The 22,517-nt window shown below is 40.2% G+C and overlaps 2 protein-coding genes across 6 annotated transcripts; one reads left to right on the top strand and one right to left on the bottom strand.

Annotated features, from left to right (window-relative positions):
* Window positions 1-250: 250 nt before the first annotated feature.
* LOC121979314 (probable transmembrane GTPase FZO-like, chloroplastic) lies at window positions 251-5,246 on the bottom strand. 5 transcript variants are annotated; one of them, XM_042531295.1, is made up of 5 exons: window positions 5,108-5,246; window positions 4,201-4,398; window positions 1,265-1,351; window positions 1,028-1,159; window positions 251-549 (listed from the first exon to the last, which is right to left on the bottom strand). In XM_042531295.1, exons 1-5 carry the CDS (start codon window positions 5,222-5,224, stop codon window positions 364-366), a joined length of 720 nt encoding a protein of 239 aa, XP_042387229.1. In that variant the 5' UTR covers window positions 5,225-5,246; the 3' UTR covers window positions 251-363. The 5 variants fall into 5 exon arrangements, 3 of the variants coding, with proteins under 3 accessions (XP_042387229.1, XP_042387230.1, XP_042387228.1); XR_006111367.1 differs by having other exon boundaries at window positions 339-549; window positions 699-1,159; XR_006111368.1 differs by having other exon boundaries at window positions 339-549; window positions 699-1,159; window positions 4,201-4,347; window positions 5,108-5,240.
* Window positions 5,247-15,707: 10,461 nt separating this feature from the next.
* On the top strand, window positions 15,708-18,344 carry LOC121979313 (CTL-like protein DDB_G0274487). Its single transcript, XM_042531293.1, has 4 exons — window positions 15,708-16,280; window positions 16,365-17,279; window positions 17,369-17,602; window positions 17,709-18,344. Exons 1-4 carry the CDS (start codon window positions 16,056-16,058, stop codon window positions 17,871-17,873), a joined length of 1,539 nt encoding a protein of 512 aa, XP_042387227.1. The 5' UTR covers window positions 15,708-16,055; the 3' UTR covers window positions 17,874-18,344.
* Window positions 18,345-22,517: the final 4,173 nt, after the last annotated feature.

Genomic DNA, 22,517 nt, shown 5'->3' with positions numbered 1-22,517 from the left:
TAACGGAGGAATATGAGCGCCGACAGATTGATACTATCCGCCAGTTCTTCTAAGTTTTTATTTATTTATTTATTTTTGAAATAATTTGATTGTTTATGGGAAGGATTGTATAATATAGATATAGTGAACTTCGTACCAAAGATCCTACACATGGAAGTATAATATTGATACTATTCAGCAATTCTTGTAGTTCTACACATGGAAGTATGCAGCATGCACACTACACTTACAAGGTCCTACTTAAAGAAGATGCAGAAAAAATCATAGTTAATATGCTCAGTTAAACCAATTCCATGTACATTAATTGAACTAGAAACTATGCTTATGCTTAAAAGAAATGAAAGGAACATCTGAAATTATAAATTAGAACAAAAAACATACTCGTGCATCAGAAAGAGCAGGATTAATGATGTCATTTTGGAAAGTTGAGATAGTGAAGGTAGAACCAGTTCTTTCTGCTTTCAAAGCATATGCAGGAATAAGATCAATATTTGACAATCTGAGGAGGGAATATGTCAGCTTCAGTGCTCGAGATTTTGTTGTCTCAATCTGCATTTTAAGAAAAGAAAGATACTGCAAAGATTCAGAAAAATTACTTATAATCTTAAAATTTGAAGAAATTCAGGAATAGAGATTAAGCTGTTGTTTGTATGATCCCCTATTACTACCCTGGTAATATTATCTATAACCATGCATACCAAAGAAGTGATACTCTTCCTCCATGTAACAGGCAATTTCATACTCTTCCTATCACTCTTAATTTTTGCAGAATAGTCTTTTACACTGCTAAGGATTCCAGTGATTGAAATCAATCCTCACAGGCAATTTCATATTCTTGTTTTACAAGTGCTTGGCAGGAAGATAATAGCTTGTGAGCAATAGCAAGTGGTGTTTCAAGTTTCAACTTCACTCTCTCCAAGCCACTTTCTGTTGTTCCATCTAAAAGACTAAATAAGAACTTCTCTGGCTCATAAAATTGGCTGCTCATCCAACGACTATCACTAAACAAGGCTTCCTTATATTTTACCACACTGTAACTTGAAGAGGAGAGTTTCGCATCCAAAGCAGACTGTGCAGATACAGGAAATAAGCAGTCTACGTAGACTGAGTTAAGCAGTCTACGTGCTTTTTCTTTTACAAAGGAAGTTGCTTCCTCAAGCTACACAAAAGAATAAGTATAACAGACATTGAAATTAGAGATACACAACATAGCTAAACAGCAGCACAAATTACAATGAAATATATCAGAGGAGGAATTCATAACCTCACTGCTTGTTCGATAAAGATCCAATTCATTTAAAACAAATACAACTTTTTTCTTCCACTGCTGGACATAAAGAAGAAAGGCAACCTGACATTTGGACAGATAAATAAGTAGGCACATACATAAATACAGATTTCCACACTGCAGAAATATATAACTGACATTGCTTAACAGTTGACATTCCCAGAAACAAAATTAGCAAAATTGAAAGCAAGAATATGCTAAGCATGCAATCAGGGGAAGAATATCAGATTCTACAAAAGTTGTATTAGATACTAAAAATAGTGAAATTATATGATAAATCAAGATAATACCCATTATATTGTAGGCACTAATGGTTTCCTTAAAGTGAAATGAGTCTTGGAGGATGAAGCTTGGCCACTTTCAAAAGATTCGTGAGAGATTGCACAGTGAAATGAGAGATTGAGATTCAATATCATGCTCTTCAAATAAGAAATTAAAATTGGAAGAGAGACCAAGTAAAATCCAATATTACTCAGAGATCTCAAGGAAAGGCTTCATAAGTTATGGCATTTCCAAAGGACAATCTATCTTTTCAGAGTTACAATTAATAATGGAACTAAAAAAGCATCACAGATATGAGTGAGTTGAAAATTCCAACATCTTTTTCTGTGAGGGGAGGAATGTAAGTAACAAAATTATTGACCATTTTACTTTGAGAGAGGGAGAATGTGTTAGGACAGATTTAAGTGAAATTGGCACAAGCTCTGATAGAAGAGATGTTGAAAATGATAGATAAATAGTAATTTTTTCTTAAATCATGCAAAAAGGAAAACAAAGGGTGCTGAGGTAGTAACTATGTTGGCTAAATATCGTTACCTATCTCTAATACTTGAACTCATATAACCCCTCCATAACCGTGTTGGACAATGATACTCCAACATTGACACTCCAAGATAATTCTTGATACTCCTATCCGTCATGTATAATTTTTTTTTAAAACAATCGTGTTGAATATTTTGATCTAACACATGTTTAATACCTGCATCTGTGTTCAACTAACATAGATTGTCATAATAACTATAATAGAGAGTTCTTTTCTAATACTGATCACTTTAGACAACGGAATCATCTAGAAGTTTGACCATTAAGTGTGAACTGAAAGAACATAAGAATGAGATAGAAGGGATGGACAATGTGTGGGGCAACAAAGATGATGTGCCATCATACAAAGAGACAACCACATGATTTTGATGATAGAAAAGTAATTATAACTTATAAATAAACTTCAACTGACAAATTAGTTTATACAATTGCAGTGTATTAAGAAATAATAATCATTTAGATCATAATTTAGAAATTAGTAAGTAAGCATGCAGAAGTAAGACAAGATTCCAAAATACGCAAACCCCTAGTGAACCAATGCAATGAGAAATCACGTGATTAACCACAACAATAAAAAATTACGCTAAATCAGTAGGTGATCCAGGATTAATTCTCTGATTTGATCTATCAGCTCTAATAATATGAATATATAAGAAATTAGTAATTCAAATTTCAATATATTTGAATACACAAGTCACCATCTGGTGTTGGACACCAACTTCATAGCAGTAAAATTTTAAGAGTGTTTACGTTAATGAAAAATATATAACTGCGAGGGAACTTTGTGCATATGGAGGCAATAGAAAACAAGGGTCAAATTGAACATAAAAATCTGAAGTTCTGCCCTCTTGCTCTAGTGGGATTAGTAGCAACATTTTTATAAGTTCAACAGTTCAACCTTGTAGCCTTGGTAAGGCAAACTAGCTTAAAATCTTAAACTATAAAAACGTTTAACTTCAATACCACTTTGAAAACAAAGGGTTGGAAGACAACAAGATGGGTCTTGTATTAACTAATTAGGCATGCATAGTAAACACGTAAAACAAGCAAAGAGAACCCTCAAATTTAAGCCATCAAACCAGCTTTATATTTCCCAAAATCTAACGTTTATGAACGATACATTTCTGAAACTCCTTGATCATTACAAACATCTAAAACCGCTAGGTAAAACTCTCAATTTATCTTCATGGAAAACTGTTTTTGTTCCAAGTCCAACAACCTAAAATACAGAGAAGCCGCCAACTCAGGAAGTTTCAGGCTAGTATTTGAATTCTTAGTACCAAACATTCTAGTATGATTTAATGGCAATTAATGGTATCTGTAAGATTATTTCTTAAGAATGTTACATTTGGAGCAAGAATAGCCCAAAAACAGCAATATACTGAACAGAGAGGTAAATTGAAAATTCTCTTTAACTTGCTAATAAATAAAGGTCATATTAATGTTCCTAAATGTTTACAGCTCCCAAGCAAAAATCTGCCAATTGAGCAGAATGGAAATTATTTGTATCATAAAAAGAAGATTGATGTATCACTCATCAAAGTATTGAAAAGGACTTTAATATTTGAAAGGGGAGAGAATCCACTGGCTAATGTTGTCATTCGTGTCTTTTAATATGCATTCATAAATTTTAACTTTTCTTCTTGCAATGACTAGTGACGAACCAGCAAATTTATGATGGGATTTGATCCCTCAGTTGGTGAATGTCTTGTTGAATTAATAAAGAAACAGTTGGCAAACAAAACTTTACCAATTAAATTAGTCGAGAAGACAATAAATTAAACCCAGATCTTAATGAAGGACAAGTTCCTGATGGCAGTAACATTTGGTGCTTAATGTTGTATTTTCAAGCTAAATTTTGTTGGTATTAAAAATGAGCTTTCTTAAATGACAGGCTGAAATTTTAAATATGAAAATGCAATTAATTTAGTCTTTCCTTCAAGAGAGAATTCTGCACCTAATTCTTCTATTTGCTTATAAGATAAGACCCAAAAAATTGCTCAGAGATGATATGAAGCATGACTTTGAAAGAAACATGCAAGGACAAATAATTTGAACATAATATTTTAGAGAAGTTTAGATTTATTAACTTGTTTGAGTATTGGAGATGACAAATAGCATATAAATTGTCCATCTGGATTTCTTTCGCAGCGGCTGTATTTGGCGGACTCTGTCTCAGAATGCAAAAGCAATGTGATCTCATTTGTAGTAGGAACCACTCCTTCCTTGAGATATCTCTGTCCAAGAAGGGCATTGATAATAGTAGATTTTCCAGAGTTAAATTCGCCCTAAGAACAAAATGAACCATTTATCTTAGAAATAAGAAAGATTAAAATAGAAAAGGCAATTTCAGAAACATCCACTCAGGTTTCTTTCAACGAGTTTGTATTGCATAACAAAACAAAATGAGTTGGCAGGGATCATGGGAATTTTTGCAACAATGTGCAGATAGTAATCAACAGAAACAATGAATTGCTATTACTTGTCAGCCATCACAAAGTAAACAGTAAACAAAGAGTATACAACGAAATTATGAAGAAAGCATATCAACTGTTTTATGTACAGCTCTCCCACAACAATTGAGATTAAACGTAACTATCATAGAAAAAGGTTAATAACTACATAATTGACTGTTGCAGGAAGTTATAAAGAACGCTGCAGAGTTAAAGGCAGAGATGATATTACATTAAAAATAGACAGTAGGCGCTACCTCTTTACATCTGACAATAGGAGTCTGTCAAACCACCAACAGAGACAACAGCCAAGTATTGTGCAAACCCACATTTAGGGAATACGTTCATGTGAAAATAATAATGGCAAAAATCACTAAAGAATATACCAACAATAAGAACTTATGATCAACATTTGAGTACATCTACTCAATCTCAAAACTAATTCCATAGTGGGCAAAACATGTCCTTTCAGCTGTGTACAGAAACAGAGACTCATTTGGATGGAAAACGTGTATACGTTCAGCCCATGTTGCTTAATACTAACCATGCATTGCTCATAGTGGGCAAGTTGCCTACTAAGTATTCTTCCTCTTGGTCTTCTTCTTCTCTCTTTTTCTCTTCCTCTCATCATTCGTGTTATGCTTGATCCATCATTGCCCATTTAGGTCTCATCTCATGTTAGTTGCCTACTAACAACTTTGTACAATCTTCACCTCTGGTACCCCTATATCCCTGATCAGTGTATCGTCCATTAAATGACATTGTGATTTCACTCTCTCTCTAACTTTCCCACTGGATCTCACACAATACAGAGGAAGTATAACAAAATAATATATATGTACCTACATGTGTAAATATTAAATTGAATCAAGTTGTTCCCACAAATGGAGAGCAATTAGAAGGTAGGCTGTCGCCGACCAATGATTTCAGAGCACGCGCCACCGTCGAGCACAACCACTCCGACTCCTTTGGGCAAGGCAAAGTCAATTTCGGCCCCCCTTTCGAGCGACTCGTCCACGCTTAATCGGAGCACCAAGGTGGGGACGCTAATCTCCGGCCGCTTGAACCCGCCGGGGAACAAAGTCCTCACCTGCTGCTGCTGCTGCATCTGTTTGTGAGGATTGGGGAAGGAAGACGAGTTGGGCCCGACGGCATTGACGGTTCGGGGAGTAGATGGACGGTCGGAGAGGGAGGGGCGCCGGCAGAAGGGAAACGCCGAGAGGGGTTTAGGAAAGCGAGGAAGGTGGGGGCTGAGAGCAGCGGCGACGGGCGCGTGGCCGTGCAGCAGGCGGGCTACCATCGGTGGCCGACGAGAAATTTGGACAGCGGAAGAGAGGGAGATGCGAAGGGGAGAAAAGCACCCGAAACATAAAACTCATCCACAAAAATCCTCTAATCCGGATTTCGTTCAATTTCTTATCAGAATATTTTTCTTATAAAGCGGAGAATACCTCGATAATAGTCCGTCCGTTAGTTTTGGGAGGCGAAACGACTCCGACTAACCCACGATTATATGGCCCGTTCACTGAGCTACCGTTTCTAGCTGTTAATAGATAAAACCAATTTCTTCCAGCAACTTGGTAGCAAATCAAACACTTCTAAGAGATTCCCGTTGGAAAATATCATGATCAAATCGGACCTCTTGGTCTGAATGTCCGACTATTCCTTCTTGACAGGTACACTCAGACATGAATTTATAAGTATATGTCACTAATAAGATTGATAATGACAAATATAACTCATGATGATGATTTTCACTTAGCATTAGGTGCACGACATCAACGTCACATCTATGACACTTATCAAAAGCAAGCTCCCAACACCTACGGCCCCTTGCTTCTAGTAGTACGTGAGAATTTGAGGTTCAGGATATATTGTCCTATAATCTCTACATGCAAACTTTTCTTCCTAAGTCCCTATATCAAAAAAAAATTATCCTCACTACTTACATATAAATTTTTCTTTGCTTCAACTCCCTAATGCACACTGATTACCTAAATTATCCTTATTTTTTTTAAGTAAAAGAAGTTTAAAATTAAGTATAAGTCTTCTTAAATTCAATAAATGTAAACTAGAATCTAGTATATTTTTTTATCATATTGAGCACGACCCTTTTTCTACATGACAAGTCGATTGATATACTCGATTCTAGTTAAATGATGTTGAATTTAGTAGGAATTACACTATTAGATTTAGATCAGAATCTCTTATTATTTTTTATAGATATAAAAAGTTTAAAATGAGGTATAATTCCACCTAGATTCAGTATTATTCAACTATAACAAGTATATCAATTGATTGGTTAGGCGAAAAAAAGAGTTATGCTCAATTTAATAGAAAATATACTATATTTTAGTTTAAATATACTGCACTTAAGAGGAATTGTACCTCATCTTGATTTTTTATACCTAAAAAAAATAAGGACAATTAGTTAAATCGATATCCATTAGGGAGTTGAAGTAAAGAAAAGTTTGCATGTAGAAAGTGGGAATAAAGCTTTTTTTGGCATAGTGACTAAGGAGGAAGTTGAATTTGCTATTAGGGATTTTAGGGCAATTTACCGTTAATTTTTAACTACCATGCTATTTTTAGCATAATAATACTCAATAATATTTATATTCTCATATCACAAAATTCAAGAGTATAAAATTTCTATTAACATGATAATAATAATTGTATTCAACTTCGAGAATATTCCCTTATTCACAAGATAATTTAATTTATGGGAAAATAAGCAGTTAATGTAATAGAAACTATTAAAAAAAATTATTCGAACACAAACGTTGGAAATAATTTTCTAAAGACCTATTGATTTAGTAGAATATCATACGATAGACATCTAAAAACTTATCATTTTGGGGAAAAATAAACGACATAATATTATTGATAAAAATTAACTAAATAGATATTTAAATAATCTCATAACTCTAACCCTAACTCTATAGAAGACAAAAATAACTTAAATTATAAAACAATCTAAAAGATAATAAAAGACTAAATATCTTCTCGACATCGCAAAAGGCTTTTAAACGATATTTTTTAGGTCTAACACTGAGTTGTTATATGTTTCATCTGATAATTAACTGTAAATCTCTAAGCAGCCTTCAATTTGATATATTATAAGTCTCGTAGTTAAATTTGAGTCAAAATTTATGATTTTTCAAAACTTGATGCTACTCCGATTCTATTCGATCTTACGGATCCTGTTACGATCCCACCTCTCTTGATCCGATTATATTACAAAATGATCTTGTATGATTCAGGATTGATTTTGTGTTCTAGATCGTAGGATCCTACAATCTAAGATCACTAATCCTGTCTGAGAGCTGTAGAGATAGCACGCTAGTGACAATGGACAGATGTTTGACTGGAACAAGACTTTTTCCTTCTTGGCGAAGATTCCTTGCGATCCTACGCACACGCAATGATCCAACAAGGAGTTAGTGACCAAAGGGTAGGGAAGGAGATCCCTGACAAGGCCCTCCGACACTAATGTTAGTACGATCCTGGATGAAGGAGTTAAGAACAGAGAAGTGCTCACCCGAGAATAGAGCTCAAATGATGTAGATTGGGTATCTTGCCAATGGAGAGGACCCCCTTTTTATAGCACTTCTCATAACCTCCGTGATTATGAGGTGGCCTTGTGTATAGGAGTTTGTTAGTTTGTTATCACATGAGTATCCGAGAAATCTTTTATCTACCCACAGATGTACCTCTTTTGTCGCTTCTGGCTTAGACATTTGATGAAGTTGTTACAAAAGTATGGTGTCATAAATGGTTACACAGTAGGAAACAAAATAGCTTCTGAAGGAGGTTTCATAGGAATATTCCTTGACAACTCTGACATGTTGTTAAAATGTTACCTCATGCCTGTTTGCTGAATAAATCTCGACTAGATAACAAGGCTAGTTGTCCTTATGCTTATCTTTGCATTAAGCTTCTCTATTATGTATTGAATGTTGTCATAAATCCAGTCAGAAATTCATATGATACGTTAGGCCTGCTAGAAATCTGCTTAGGTAACCCTCCGATAAATTGTGTGCACTGAAGATCCATTTAACAATAAGTATGCAACTAAGTTTCTTAATTTTGATTGGCCTTATGACCAACTATTCATGAAGAGCTTTATAAAGTTAACTACCTCGAATCTGACCGACCTTTTATCTGTTTGGATAGATATGGGAAGATTTGGGTCGGACGTATACAAAAAGATTTATGATGCTAACTGCTTTAGGACCGGCCAGTCTCTCATTCGGTCGGGTGCACATAAAGCTTTATGATGTTGAGTGCTTTAAGCCCGACCAATCTTTTATCCAGTCGGACGCATATAGAGCTTTATGATCATGAATACTACGTGGAGAGTTATGGGGCTAAGTGCTTTAGGCTTGGCTGGTATTTCATCCGGTCGGATGCATATATAGATTTATAATGTTAAGTGTTTTAATCTAGACCAGTATCTAAATCGAATAGGCACGCATGGAGAGTTATAGGGCTAAGTGCTTTAGGCTTGACCGGTATTTCATCCGTCCGGGTGCACATATAGATTTATAATGTTAAGTGCTTTAAGCCCGACCGGTATGTAAACCGGGCAAGCGTACGTGGAGAGTTATGGGGCTACGTGCTTTAGGCTTGGCCGATATTTCATTCGGCCGAGTGCACATATAGATTTATACTGTTAAGTGCTTTAAGCCCGACCATTGATGTACTCAGTTGCATGTCTAAGAAGATGACCGAAGTCCTTAGGGGGCCTCCAAATGAGCGAGCGGAAGAACTCGCCCTCCAACAGTTCTTGTGAGAATGCACTCATAAGGATCTCTGGCGTGGCTAAAGGGACTTCCATAGCTACCTGGTTAAATCTCGCGATGTCGGTCCGCAGTGCCGCCTCCTTAAGCCCCTGCTTGACTGCTAACAGATTGACGTTTGTCTTCTGATGACGATGGCTGCTTGTAAAGTGTTGTAGGAACGATACTTGAAAGTCTTTAAAGTTACAAATAGAGCCAATCCGTAGTCGCCTGAACCACCCTTGAGTCGATTCGGAGAGTGTAGTGAGAAACACTCGGCATTTAACCCAGTCAGAGTATTGATGGAGCATGGCCATGTTGTCAAATTTGATGAGGTGATTCTTAGGGTCGGCTGCCCCATGTATTCTTCGATGGTTAACAGTGCGTAGTGTCGAGGTAGCTGGTCGTCTAGGATCTCCTAAGAGAATTATCTATTTATCCATTCGAAGGAATCATCGATCCTTAGGGATTTACCCTTGCGCTCGTCCTGACCGGGCACTTCCTCTGATGATGATCCTTGGGCCCTATCCGCTTAGCCTTATTCCAATAGAGGGGGTGCAGAACAACGCCCAATGATAGGGGATTGGCACATTCGGCGCGTCTCTGAATGTGTCGATTGGCTTGTTGTTTGACCAATGAGCGGTGGTGTTTCCCGCTCTGTCTCTATAATCTGTTTGTTGGCCAATCGTCGATGTCGCAGGTTCATTTACTTGGCGATCAGCTATTGCATGCAGCTGCTCCAACATTTTCGCCACTCGCGCTTACACCAACATGTCGAACTCCTCTTGTGTCAACGCCACAATGGTGAGTCGTCCAACATCCTCCATCTCAACATTTCAGATTCAGGTAAGCTTCCCATAGACGACGCCAAATATGATCCTATTCAAAACCAGCAAAGATGGCAAGCTGGGGATGTGGTTGTGCAGTTGACACGACGAAGACTCCACGTAGCTCTACAAGATAAAAACATCAATGCTGGACTGGGAAGGGGTTACCAACTTGGTCCTCCGACGCTCAAGTCAGTATCTGGTGATCTCAAGAAATGGAGAGTTGTAGCAAGTAGATGTAGAAGATGAAGTTGCACATACATTTTCCGGTAACTAAGAACCCCCTTTTATAGTGTCAACATGGTACTTATGCATGCATCTCAAGGCGTAGGCACATCTTCCTAGGAAGAGACAAGTCAAAAAGTGTCCCTTACACCATTCCTTAAGCAGCCATGCAATCCTCTGACGTGACAACCTGGAAGCTTCTAAAGTACTATTTACTTGCTAGACATGCCCTGTTGTCAGCGACACAAACTCCCAAAAAGATATGATAAGATATTTGGCGAGTTCGTGCTCAGTCGATCGGCGTTCGCTCAGTTGAGCTTCTCCCACTCGGTAGCATCATTAGGCTTGCTAGCTCATCCCTTTTAGAGCTTCCCGACTGTCCTCAATTATCTTCGTCTAACCAGGCGTGGTGCCTGGTCAGCTAGGCTAGTGGCTGCTTATCTTTCTTTATGGTTGGAGAGCAATTTATCCGGCCGGGACAAGCTCAGTTTACTTGTCTCTCAAGTAGGTATCATCCGCTCTGCAGTATCTATTCCGCTCGATAGCACATGGTCTACTCGGCCGTAGCTAGTCTGCTCGGCCGTAGCTAGTTTGCTCGGCGGACTTGAATACTCCGCTTAACTTTATCTTCCACGTCAGCTAGTCTTCCCTACTTTGACCCATTTTTGGTGGAACCCCATTGTTGGGGTGTATACTAAAAGCCTAGTTTTTGTAAACATTTATTTTTGAAATAAAAGAATCACATTGGTCAAATGTCTATATTTATTTGTTAAATATAGTTGTTCAATTAATTTATAAAGTAGATAACATGGTGTGTGGTGTCACACACAAAAGATCATATCATCAGCTCTTTATAAATTATAAACAGTTGCTCACGACTAAGATGGAAATGAACAAACCATTGGTATAGTTGTAGTGTAATTAGGTATTAGTTTATCTTGACTAATAAATTACACTAGTACACTCTAAGTGTATTGAGTATGACCATTTTAGGTAAGTTCTTTTTATACTGACTTAATAAAAGAACTAGACCTTAGTTATTATGGAAGTGTGTACTCTTAATCCTAATATAATAACAAGCATATATATTTAGTATCTATTTCTTTAACTTATCAATGGGTGAGATTTAGCTTGATAAATCAATAGGACCGATAAATTGGGAAATGATATTACTTATAGTGTGTGTTGTTGATTATAGAAGGAAACTGTGTCCTAGTTATCTAGGTTGAGAATGTCCCCAAGAGGAACTCATAAGGATTGTCATGTTAAACCCTGCAGGTGGACTTAGTCCGACATGACAATGAAGTTGAATGGTACTACTCTTGGAGCTTGATATTAATTAAGTGAATTGTTAGTAACTTACTTAATTAGTGGGCATTCGTTATCTTAAACACAGGGAAACTAACACACTCATGGTAAGAAGGAGCCCATAAATGTAATTTGGGATTGGTGTGGTAGTGCAACAATAACTCTCTAGTGGAATGAGTTATTGTTGATGAACTTGAGTTGTGTGTTCGGGGCGAACACAGGATACCCAAGCTCATCGGAAGATCAAAATTAATTTCTCCTCTAGGTCTCTGTCGTAGCCTCATTAGTGCCTTATAAACTACTCATTAAAAGCCCTTCTTGGTGTCCAAGAAAGGAGACCGGCCCATTGCTTGGTGACCAAGCAATGGTCGGCCACCATCTTCTCTATGGGGTCGGCCCTATTGCTTGGTGACCAAGCAAGTAGGGGTCGGCCATAATAAATTCAAATAGGAGAGGTGTTTTGAATTTTTTAAAATATTCTCTTTGAAGAAAACTATAAGTTTTAAAAGAGAGATTTTAATTTTAAAAACTTTCCTTATTTGAATTAGGTCACATGGTTTAATAGAGAGTTTTAAAAGTTTTAAAATTTTCCTTTTTAACCATCATTATGGTTTCAGAAAAAAGGAAGAGAAGTTTTAAAAATTAAAATTTTCTATTCATGTTAAAAAAGGAAATTTTTGAAGAGAAGTTTTAAATTTTAAAACATGGTCTTAATTTTTAAAAGCTTTCCTTTTTAACATTCACTTTAGGAAAAAGAGCTTGCAAAATTTTATAAGAGGATTTCTTCTTGTAAAATTTTATAATAAAATATTTTCTTATCCTTGATGAGGTGGCCGACCACCTTGCTTGGTGCCCAAGCAAGGGGTCGGTCAATCAAATTAAAACCTCAATCAATCCATGATTGGTGATTGATTCAATCAAGAGGAAAGAAAATGAAAAATAAAAGGGAAAAGAAAAAACTAGAGGAAGATTTTAATTTTTGTAAAAAAATTTCCCTTATTTGCCTTGGGCAAGTAATATAAAAGAAGGGGTGAGGAGGCCTCATGAGATAACAATTCTTATTCTCTTGCTTGGTGATCCTCTTGGTGTGGCCGACCCTCTCCCTTCTCTCTTTCCCTTTGCTCTTTTTTGCTATTTGTCAGTGGTGGCCGAATATTAGAAGAAGGAGAAGAAAGCTTTGGGTGATGTTCATCTTGGAGGATCGTTGCTCACACGACGTCCAAGAGGCGAGGCGAGGAATACGGCAGAAGATCTCGAGGTCATTAGCTTGCAAAGAAAATGTATAATTAGCAATTGTTTTCCGCATCATGCTAGTTATTTTTCTTTGTATGAATTCCAAACACAAGAGGCATTAGATCTAGTTTTTCAAATTTATAATTCATGTTTGTGTTTTCTTTATTTTTCGAATTTGTGATTCGATTGTTCTTTTTTGTTAAACCTAGAGTTATATAAGGAATTAAATATTATCTTTCTTTAAAAGGCTTTGTCTAGAAAGTGGTGGTTGCTCCCATATCTAAGAAGGTCTTGTGTCTTGCCATGTTTAACCTGTAAGCCAATTTTGGAAATTAATATTTAATGGAATTTATAACGTAGGTGGATTTGAATCAATAGTGTTAAATTCCACTTGCGATTCAAATCTAAACCATTAATAATAGATAAGTTAAATTTGGAATCAATGATGTTAAGTTCCGTCTGCGATTCCTAATTTAACTTCTAAAGAACACAATAGGTTATTTAGGAAAGGTTCGACACTTGTACAAAATTTTTGTACAGTGGAACCGGTACGATCTTCCTAGGACTAACCAACACCCATATCATTACTTGATCATATATTATTTAATCAAATATTCAGGTCTGAATATTAATAATCCCTTTCATCCCTACACATAATTCGTTGTTTTTGTCGATTAAATGGTGTTCACTGAGCTACCATTTATACCTGTTAATAAATATATGAATTTCTTCTAGCAACTTATGTCTTTAATATTGATATTAGGTGAATCAGTTCCCTTTTCAGCCTACAAATCCGGTCCAATAGATCTGATTCAATTACTTATAATCAGATTATATTAGGGCAAGACCCATATACCATCACTGATGTATTTGACGAAATCTATTTAGGGTCGGTCAATCTGTCTGCCTAAGTTGGTTAGCCTATAGGTAGCAAATTAAACATTCGAGAACATTCTCGTCGGAAAATATCTAGATCAAATCGGACATCTTTCGATCTGAATGTCTAACCATTCTTTCCTAATAGTTGTAACTCCGTCATAAAATTGTAAGTATATGCCACTAACAAGATTGACAACGACAAATATGACTCATGACGGCTTTCACGCAATGTTTGGTGTACTACATCAACACCACATCTCTAACACTCTATCAGACACATGCTCCCAACACCCACAAGTGGATGTGGTTTCATGACCCCTTGCTTCTAGCCGTACGTAAGAATCCATGGTGGACATCAGAGTTTGACAGCATAGTTTGAGGAATCATGATGGCAAGAGTTTGAAGAATCATGTGGTAAAAAAGGTGATTCGCTCGCCCCCAGTGCCCCCGTCAACACGGAGGAGGTAAATCACGGATGACTACTAGCCATTAGTGCAAATGGTCAAGACATGGGGGAGGTTATGCTCGGTCACACCGAGTTTCGACCCCAAAACCTCATGTGGCAACACCCCATACCTTAACCATCGCACCGCCCCGAGAGGACAATAGTTTGAAGAATCATGATCCTAGACAAGATAAATTTATGGTCATAATTAGATCAGTCAGGATAGTAGAATCATATAATCCTATCAAAAATCCTTTAATTTTATGTTAGATGTATATTTATTTATTTAAATTAGCTAGTAATTTAACTACAATATTATTTCTAGCATAATAATACTCAATATATTTATATTTTTATATAACAAAAAGTAAGAGTATAATATTAGTCTTATAGGTTTCAAAACTCAAAATTCAAAACTCTAACAAAATAATAAAATATTATTGATAAAAACTAACTAAATAGATATTTAAATAATCTCAAAACTCTAACTCTAACGAAAATAACTTAAATTATAAAATAATCTAAAAGATAATAAAAAAGACTAAATATCTTCTGGACTTCTCAAAAGATTTAAATGATATTTTTTAATCTAAAACTGAATTGTTATAGATTTCATCCTGTAATTAATTATAGATTTCTGAACAAACTTTATTTTATTGTATTATAAGTATCATGATTTAATCTGAATCAAAAGTTATAATTTATTAAAGCTTCTATTGATCGTATGCTGCTTCGATCTTTCCGATTCTACTATAATCTCATTGATAGTATTCCGATTCTATTATAAAAATAATCTTGCATGATTCAGGATCAATTAGATCTTCTAGATTATAGGATCAATCGATTTTACCAACATAGTTCAACAGTATAAAAGAGTATAAAAGAGCGGATGATGATGATTGCAGGTAAGCTTTTCTCTATAAGAGCCCAAGCCTTTCATTTATTCTCTTCCTTTTTTTCTGTTTTCTCAGTCTCATACTGACTTGATCTCGAGGGATCACTGCGTGATGCATGTTGATGTAGGGCCCAATAACCGTCTGAGTGCAGAAAATTAAAATCTCTACCGGTTCGAATCCGTGGAGAGATGTGGCTGAGCAGCATGGATCGGCATCGAATATTATCAGTCATTCAAGTAAAGTTTATTAAATCGATATATCTGTTCACAACTCGTCTTATGCTATTGATTGTTTTTTAAAAAATATTTAATAGGGTTAGAAAATTGGCCCTCGTCAGGTTCCACCTCCACCTCCGCCAATTATTGACAGGGAGCGTGCCGGAAGCTTACGACGTTGGTTGGTGAAATAAATTACTAGCAATAATTCCTCCCATGCCCACAAATAACGAGATAAGAAAGCAGCGGTCCCTACTTGCCAAAAAAGCTTCGCTGTCCGGGGTCCACCTCCGTGCGTGACGACGTGGTTAACTTGATCATCGACAGGCCCATCTCAGCCGTCCGTCTATCTCTTCGCCATGTTTCGACCGTGCGTGACGGCGGGGTTAACTTGACCGTCGACACTCCCTGACACCGCTGACGAGGAAAGAGAGGGACAGCAATGAGAACGCCGATTCATTCCACCACCAACGGCCACTTCCCAAATCCCCATCCCGATAGAAAGAGAGAGAAGAAACCGACGCGAACATCTCTCCTCCGCTCGCCGGAAAGGAACACGAGAGGGGCGCACGGTGTCAACTGTCAACAATCCTCGTGCCTGCACCCCCTATCGACTGCTTCCCCGCTTTTCCCACCTTCAATTTGAGATAGAAAGGTCGCCGCTTGACTGTTTGCAGCAGGAGATGGAGCCACCCGCTGCAGAAAAGGAAGAGAAGCTCGGCGGAGAAACGAAATCGGATGGAGGAGACCGGAAGAAGGAAGTGGTGGTCGACTCGTCGCCGGGAGAGATGAGGGTGTCCAGGTTGCAAACGCCGCATCCGGTGGCCCCCATCCAAGTCGCCCCGCCCGCCGCCGCCACTTCAGCCACCGCCTCCGCCGGCTACCAACCCACTCCAACCCCCCATCAGGTAATGCTTGTGATGTGAGATCGTTGTTTATTATTAAATGGGGGCGAGTGCGATTCGAGCTAATTGAATATGGTGGGAGATTAGGTCGACAGCCGCGGCTCGCTCAACTCCAAGGTGTACACCAATCAGATTTCGCTGCTGCTCTTCGTCTTCCACCTCCTTGTCGCCGGCGCCGCCATGTGCTTCTTCTCCTACAAGGGCGTCCAGGGGTTGCTCGACTTCAGCTCCCCCAGGGCCCGAAAGGAGAGGCATGTGCTCAAGTTCTGGCTTCCGCCCATCGAGGGCGCCTCCGTCCTCAGCATCGTCCTCGCCTTCGTCTGGCAGAAAGCGGTGCGGTTATATCCCACCGTAATGGTCCACTTCATCCTCTGGGCCAGCTTCTTCGCCACCATGGCCGCCGGAATCCTCCTCCTCTGCTTCTCCCTCCCGGCCACCGACGGGCTCGGCGTCGCACTCATCGCCTTCTCAATCGGCGCCGGCCTCTACACCTGCTGGGTCACTCGTCGCGTCGCTTTCACGGGGCAGATCTTCAGCCTGGCGCTGAGACCGGTGACCAAATTCCCGGACCTGAATGGTCCGGTCTACCTTATGATGGGCGTCGGGTTCCTCTGGATCTCGGTGTGGTGCTTTGCTGTCATCGGAGCCCTCAACTTCTACTACCCGCCACTGACCATCCTCGCGCTGGTGCTGAGCCTGGCTTGGACGGCCGAAGTGATGCGCAATGTGGCCAATTTGACGGTAAGCCGAGTGATCGCCCTGTACTACCTTCGGGGAATGCAGACGAACACCCAGTTCAGCTTCCAGCGCGCCACCACCATCAATCTCGGCAGCGCCTGCCTCGGCTCACTCTTCGTCCCCTCCATCGAGGCGCTCAGGATCATCGCTCGCGGCCTCAACTTGTTGGAGGGAGAGGACGAGTTCTTGTTCTCCTGCGCTCACTGCTGCCTCAGAGTCATGCACTCCATCTTCCGCTACGGGAACAGCTGGGCCTTCGTCCATGTAACCGATCGATTCCATTTACACCCTCTCGCTACTAATTTGTTGTTCAAATTGAATAAAAAATGCGATCTTGATGAGGATGTTCACAGATTGCTGCATACGGAAAGGGGTTTGTGCAAGCGTCGATGAGCACTTGGGGGCTATTCGAGCGGAACAAGATGGAAGAGCTCGTCGACTCGGATATCACCAGCGCTGTCTGCTTTCTGACCGGAGTGACCAGCGGTGCCCTCTCGCTCATCTTCGCCGCGTCGTGGACCTTCTCGTCCCATAAGCACTACACGGCCACCGTCTCCCTGCTCGCCTTCTTCGTCGGCTATCTCATGGTAAATCAGTTCTCCACTCTCCGTCGAGTCTCGTCTCGTCTCGCATCGCTCACTCGAGATGGCCGGCCTTATCCCATACCCTAATCGGTTAATCTCTTCCTCGCAGACTCGGATCGGCATGGCGCTCCCGCACGCGTGCGTGGCGTGCTACTACGTCTGCTACGCCGAGAACCCGACCTCGCGGCTGTTCGACTCGACCATCAAGGAGCGGCTCAGCAAGATCGAACGCGATGGGACCGTGGCAACGCCTCGGCGCATCGCGACCACCTGAACCTCCCCTCCACACCGACGCCGGCTGTCCTTTCTCCGCCCGAGACGCGCCGTGCGATCGAAGGGCGTTTTGACACCCGGCGATGTGGCCAATCAAACGCCCACCACGACGACGACGGAACCGGCGCTGCACGAATCCAGATTCGAGCTCGAGATCGCGCCAGCTAGCGCTGGACGAATCGGAGGCGCACGCCAAGTGTATGCATATTTGTCTCAGTCAAAAAAGACACGAGAATCGTAGCGCGACCAAGTGGGGTCGTCGTCGTCGTCGTCGTCGTCGTCGCCAGAGTCGCTGTCCGTGCATTAAGTAATGCGAGTGGTGGGTGCGGCTTTCACAGCGACAGAACGTGGGGCAGCTCTCACGGGATGGATGATGGATCGATTTGATTGGAAGAGGGAAAATGGCCACGAGACAAATCAACGTCCCCTGTGCCTCGTACTTTTTCTCCTGGAATAATTAATTATTTCATCACTTCGTTTGGCACGTGAAAGTATGAAACAATACGATATCTGCTTGTTGTCCTAAACGCGTCCCATTTGTTTCGGTTATTTACTCCATCAGAAATATTCTAGTTTGATGTTACACATCGAGGTTGATTAAAAATGCACGTCTCTCTCGATCAAAGGACAAACAAAAGAGACTAAATAATCACACTCGATAAAACTAAAACGTCATCGATTAACAATGGTTGGGACATGGTGAGACTGTTCATATCATATCAGTAGAAGCGGCCATGGTGAAATCGATCCAAAGACATTTCAGTGGTCTCAGGCTAATCAACTGTATATTCTCACAGGTGCATTCGAAATCCCGGTACTTCAACTACCGACGCTAGACTCCACTTGCTTTTTTTTTATCATTAACGACATATCCAAAAGCAGCACTCAACAGGAGTTCTTCATCTGTTGAACAAGGGAGAGAGAAAAGAGACATAATGGATCGCATTGTTCAGAGATCGGATCGGATCATTGTTCTTCATCAGTAGTGTAGGTGATGCGGATCAGTGGGTGAGTTGGGAAGGAAGGCGAGGAACGCGAGGAGGAGCACCATGGCCACAGGGAGCAGGAGAAGGAAGGGAGGAGGTGGAGGGAGAGGAGGCAGCACCAGCGGCAACAGCAACAGCAACAGCAGCAGAGCTGCCATGGCCAGCACCGCCACCACTGCACTCTCATTCACCATCGAAGCAACACAAACCTATAGCTCCTACCAGAACTTGGTGGTGAAGGATGGCAGCACGAGCAGCTCATTCAAACATGCACAATGCATTATATTGCTTCCTCGAGGACTCCAGTCCATATTTATACTACGTTTTACTAGTAACAGTGTTAACTCGAACCGAACCACGGAGCCGGTTGGGTAGGCTAGCTATGTAGTTGTGAGTTAACAAGTCGATTCGAACGAGTCGACCAGAGTGGGCCGAGAAGCCCCACTGAATTGGTCGGTTTAGGCAGCTGTCAGGTGGCTCCATCCATTGAACCTAATTGGCCAATTTTGATTATTCATTTATTGTTGCCGTTTGCTGTCAAATCCACACGAGACTAATATTCTTTGCATTGGCTTCATTGTAGAACCTTTTTTTTTTCCCCTTATTAGATAATATTAAATTAACTGAGATGCCGTAATGAGGAGGAGTCCATCCCGTGAAGGATAATTATCACGATAGAAATCAAAATTAAGATGATCAATACATAGATAGTATCGGTCGGTTGGACGAGAATATCCTAACCGTGGAAAGAAGGTCCCGGTCCGAATCCGCTTTCGACACGGGGAGGTGTCAAATGATTGACTCAATGGAGTATCGAACGTCGGACGAGGAAGACGATGTGCAGAAACCGGGCCGAGTGGCTATCCCGCTCAGCCATGCAGCAAGACTCGACATTGGCAGAGCAAAACTTTGATCGAGCGAACATGACATAAGCACAGTGGAATTCCGATTGAGCGAACGAGACACATGAATAGCGAAATTACTGTCACCGAGCGGACTAAACATAGTCGAGCCCCGGTCGAGCAGACGGGGCACAGGAACTGTGAAGCTCCGGACGAGCGGGTTGGCCACTCGGCCTACCAACATACTCTCTCTGTATCCATCGATATCCTTCTGGGAGTTAGTGCCGCTGACATCGGACATTGACGATCAGAAGATCGTACAGTGGAAGCTTCCACTGTCACTTCAAAGATATGCTCAGTCTATTAAGATACTATGTCAGGAGCATTTTACTAACAAGTATTTTCAGGAAAAATTTTTGAGAAGTGTGCTCATCTTGGGAAGCATGCACACACACTACGGGAGCTCTATATAAAGGGGGGGTCCAAGCATCGATGGAGATATGCGATATTCACTATTTGTACTCCGTTTTATGTTTCATCGCCGATGACTGACTTAAGCGTTGGAGGACCAATATCGAAAATTTCTTTCCTAACTCGATACTAACATTAATTATATTACAAGTCAAAGCGAAATCTATAGATGATGAATGAGAGCATCATATCTTCACTTTCCCATCTTTTTCGACTTCTGGAGAGATCAACTGATAAGAGTACAATTTGAAGTTTGAATTCTGAAATAAAATATTGTTTTAGTATTATTTTCAAGAGTATATTGTTTTAGATAATTGCTGAGTTATGACTTTGATTAAAAAAATGAAATTAGTTGTAAAGATGCCGTTATTAAGTTGCGTGGGTGCGTGAATGAATATACAAAATGGCAGGATAATAAAATAAAAATATTAAAAAATAATTAAAATTAGAATAAAATTAAGATAAATATGCGTATAAAATGAGAAGAAGAAAAGATTTCATTAATAATAATTAATTCGGTCTGAAATTAGAAGAGATTATGTACTGAATAGATAGCGATACTATTGATTAGGAGAAGACGTGAATCGAGGCGAAGAGACTCCTTCCTCTATGCACCCATAGAAAATAAGTCAACAGAACATTAGAGTGAGAATCAAGGAAGAAATTTTTAGAGTAGGAGTTATCGAAAGCTCCGAACCATACTACTTCAATCCCTGAGTTTCGGTAACAATTTTTTTTTTATACTTGAATTTTGCAAACGGGAAGTACAGTATGTTGCACTTCTCTGATCTTCTTTATACTTGATTCTCTCTTCCGGAGGTACCGGAAAAGATTTTTAGTGGATTACCCATCGATAGGTCCGCGAGACCTGAGTCTTAGAGTAGGAGTCACCGAAGGCTCCGAACCAAGTAAAACCGCCTGTGTTTCCTTGTGTTGTTCTTTATAGTTTTCCACTGCGTATACTTTAATTTCAAAATGATAAAACAATATTTTCAAAAATCACGTAATTCACTCCCCCCCTCTCACATGCGTATCGATCCAACACCTAATTCGGACTCGTCCTCACGGGAACACTCTCCTCCAGCGATTTACCTTACTTATCATGTAGAATTGTTTGACTTCCTTATGGTCCACTAAGTCCTCCTACCAATTGTCAGGTCCGTAGATCCTACTAGATTTCAGCTAGCTGTCCACTAAGTCCTCCTACCAACTGCACCAACAATAATTAGCTATAACAACCTTAATTATTAAAGTAACATCATGGAGCAATTTCACCCTTCCAAATCCTTAGGTCCGAACCTTATTTCAAGCCCCTGTGTCTGCTCCTGGTTGTAGCCAATTGCGTGGATCTCCAGTTAGCGAGAGTACGACTTCCTCGCCTGATTGAAATCTCTATTGGTCGGACCTCCTATGATCATGCCAATGTCCCCCTGGACGGTATTATTGTTGTTTTCCTCTTGCCGTGTCGAGAGATATGTTAGGACCGAAAAGTAGCTAGAGGGGGGGGGTGAATAGCTCGGCGTGTGCTCGTCGTCGGCATTGCTCGTTTCTTCAGAGATATGCAGCGGAAATACAAAGAAACAAAAGCATACAACGCTAACAAGGTTGGTTTACTTGGTATCCACCTCACAAGAGGTGACTAGTCCAAGGATCCACACCTACTCACGCACCCTCCACTATGAAAAATACTCCTTTATGGTAACTACCAAAGGCGGAGAAGCCCTACAAGTTCACACTACAAGAAACAAGGGAAAGGATACAAAATACAAGCACAAAGCTTACAATGAGTACAAGAAAACCCTAACCCTAGCTTTCTTCCTCTTGCTGTAGCGCCGCCTCTTGACTTGGAAGAACTCCAAGAACCTTCAAGAACTGGCGGTGAGAACCCTGTGGAGTCACTTGTGAAGATGGGAAGAAGTATCCGTGAGTTCTGTTGAAGAAGACGCGCGCCTGCTGCCTTTATCTGCGCCAACGGTCGGATCCCGATCGATTGGAATGCTCCCAATCGATCGGGGAGGCTTTGGATCGATCAACCGATCGATCCAGAGCGCCTCTGTGCTCTCTGGAATAGCCTGGATCGATCGACTGATCGATCTAGGGCTTATCGCGCACAAACAGCAGTTCCCAATCGATCCACTGATTGATTGGGACCTCTGGATCGATCCACGGATCGATCCAAAAAGGTTCTGTTCGCGGGGACTCACCCGATCGATCAACTGATCGATTGGGCATGATCCAATCGATCGGCTGATCGATCCAGATCTGCTGGATCAATCCGCTGATCAATCCAGATCTGCAGGATCAATCCACTGATCAATCCAGATCTTGGTTTTTGCCCAAAAGCAA

Source organism: Zingiber officinale, chromosome 5A (genome assembly GCF_018446385.1).
Source record: "Zingiber officinale cultivar Zhangliang chromosome 5A, Zo_v1.1, whole genome shotgun sequence".
NCBI classification, from domain to species: Eukaryota; Viridiplantae; Streptophyta; class Magnoliopsida; order Zingiberales; family Zingiberaceae; genus Zingiber; species Zingiber officinale.
This window is presented reverse-complemented; position numbering and strand designations above follow the sequence as displayed.

Excerpts from the sequence above, each read along its gene's own strand:
- LOC121979313 (XM_042531293.1), top strand. The coding sequence starts at position 16,056 with ATGGAGCCACCCGCTGCAGAAAAGGAAGAGAAGCTCGGCGGAGAAACG. Across the intron at positions 17,280-17,368 it reads ACAGCTGGGCCTTCGTCCAT|ATTGCTGCATACGGAAAGGG; the intron begins GTAACCGATCGA and ends GGATGTTCACAG. Across the intron at positions 17,603-17,708 it reads TCTTCGTCGGCTATCTCATG|ACTCGGATCGGCATGGCGCT; the intron begins GTAAATCAGTTC and ends TCTTCCTCGCAG.
- LOC121979314 (XM_042531294.1), bottom strand. The coding sequence starts at position 5,224 with ATGGGCAATGATGGATCAAGCATAACACGAATGATGAGAGGAAGAGAA. Across the intron at positions 4,399-5,107 it reads CCCACTATGAGCAATGCATG|GGCGAATTTAACTCTGGAAA; the intron begins GTTAGTATTAAG and ends TTTTGTTCTTAG. Across the intron at positions 1,352-4,200 it reads CATCTCCAATACTCAAACAA|GTTGCCTTTCTTCTTTATGT; the intron begins GTTAATAAATCT and ends TCCAAATGTCAG.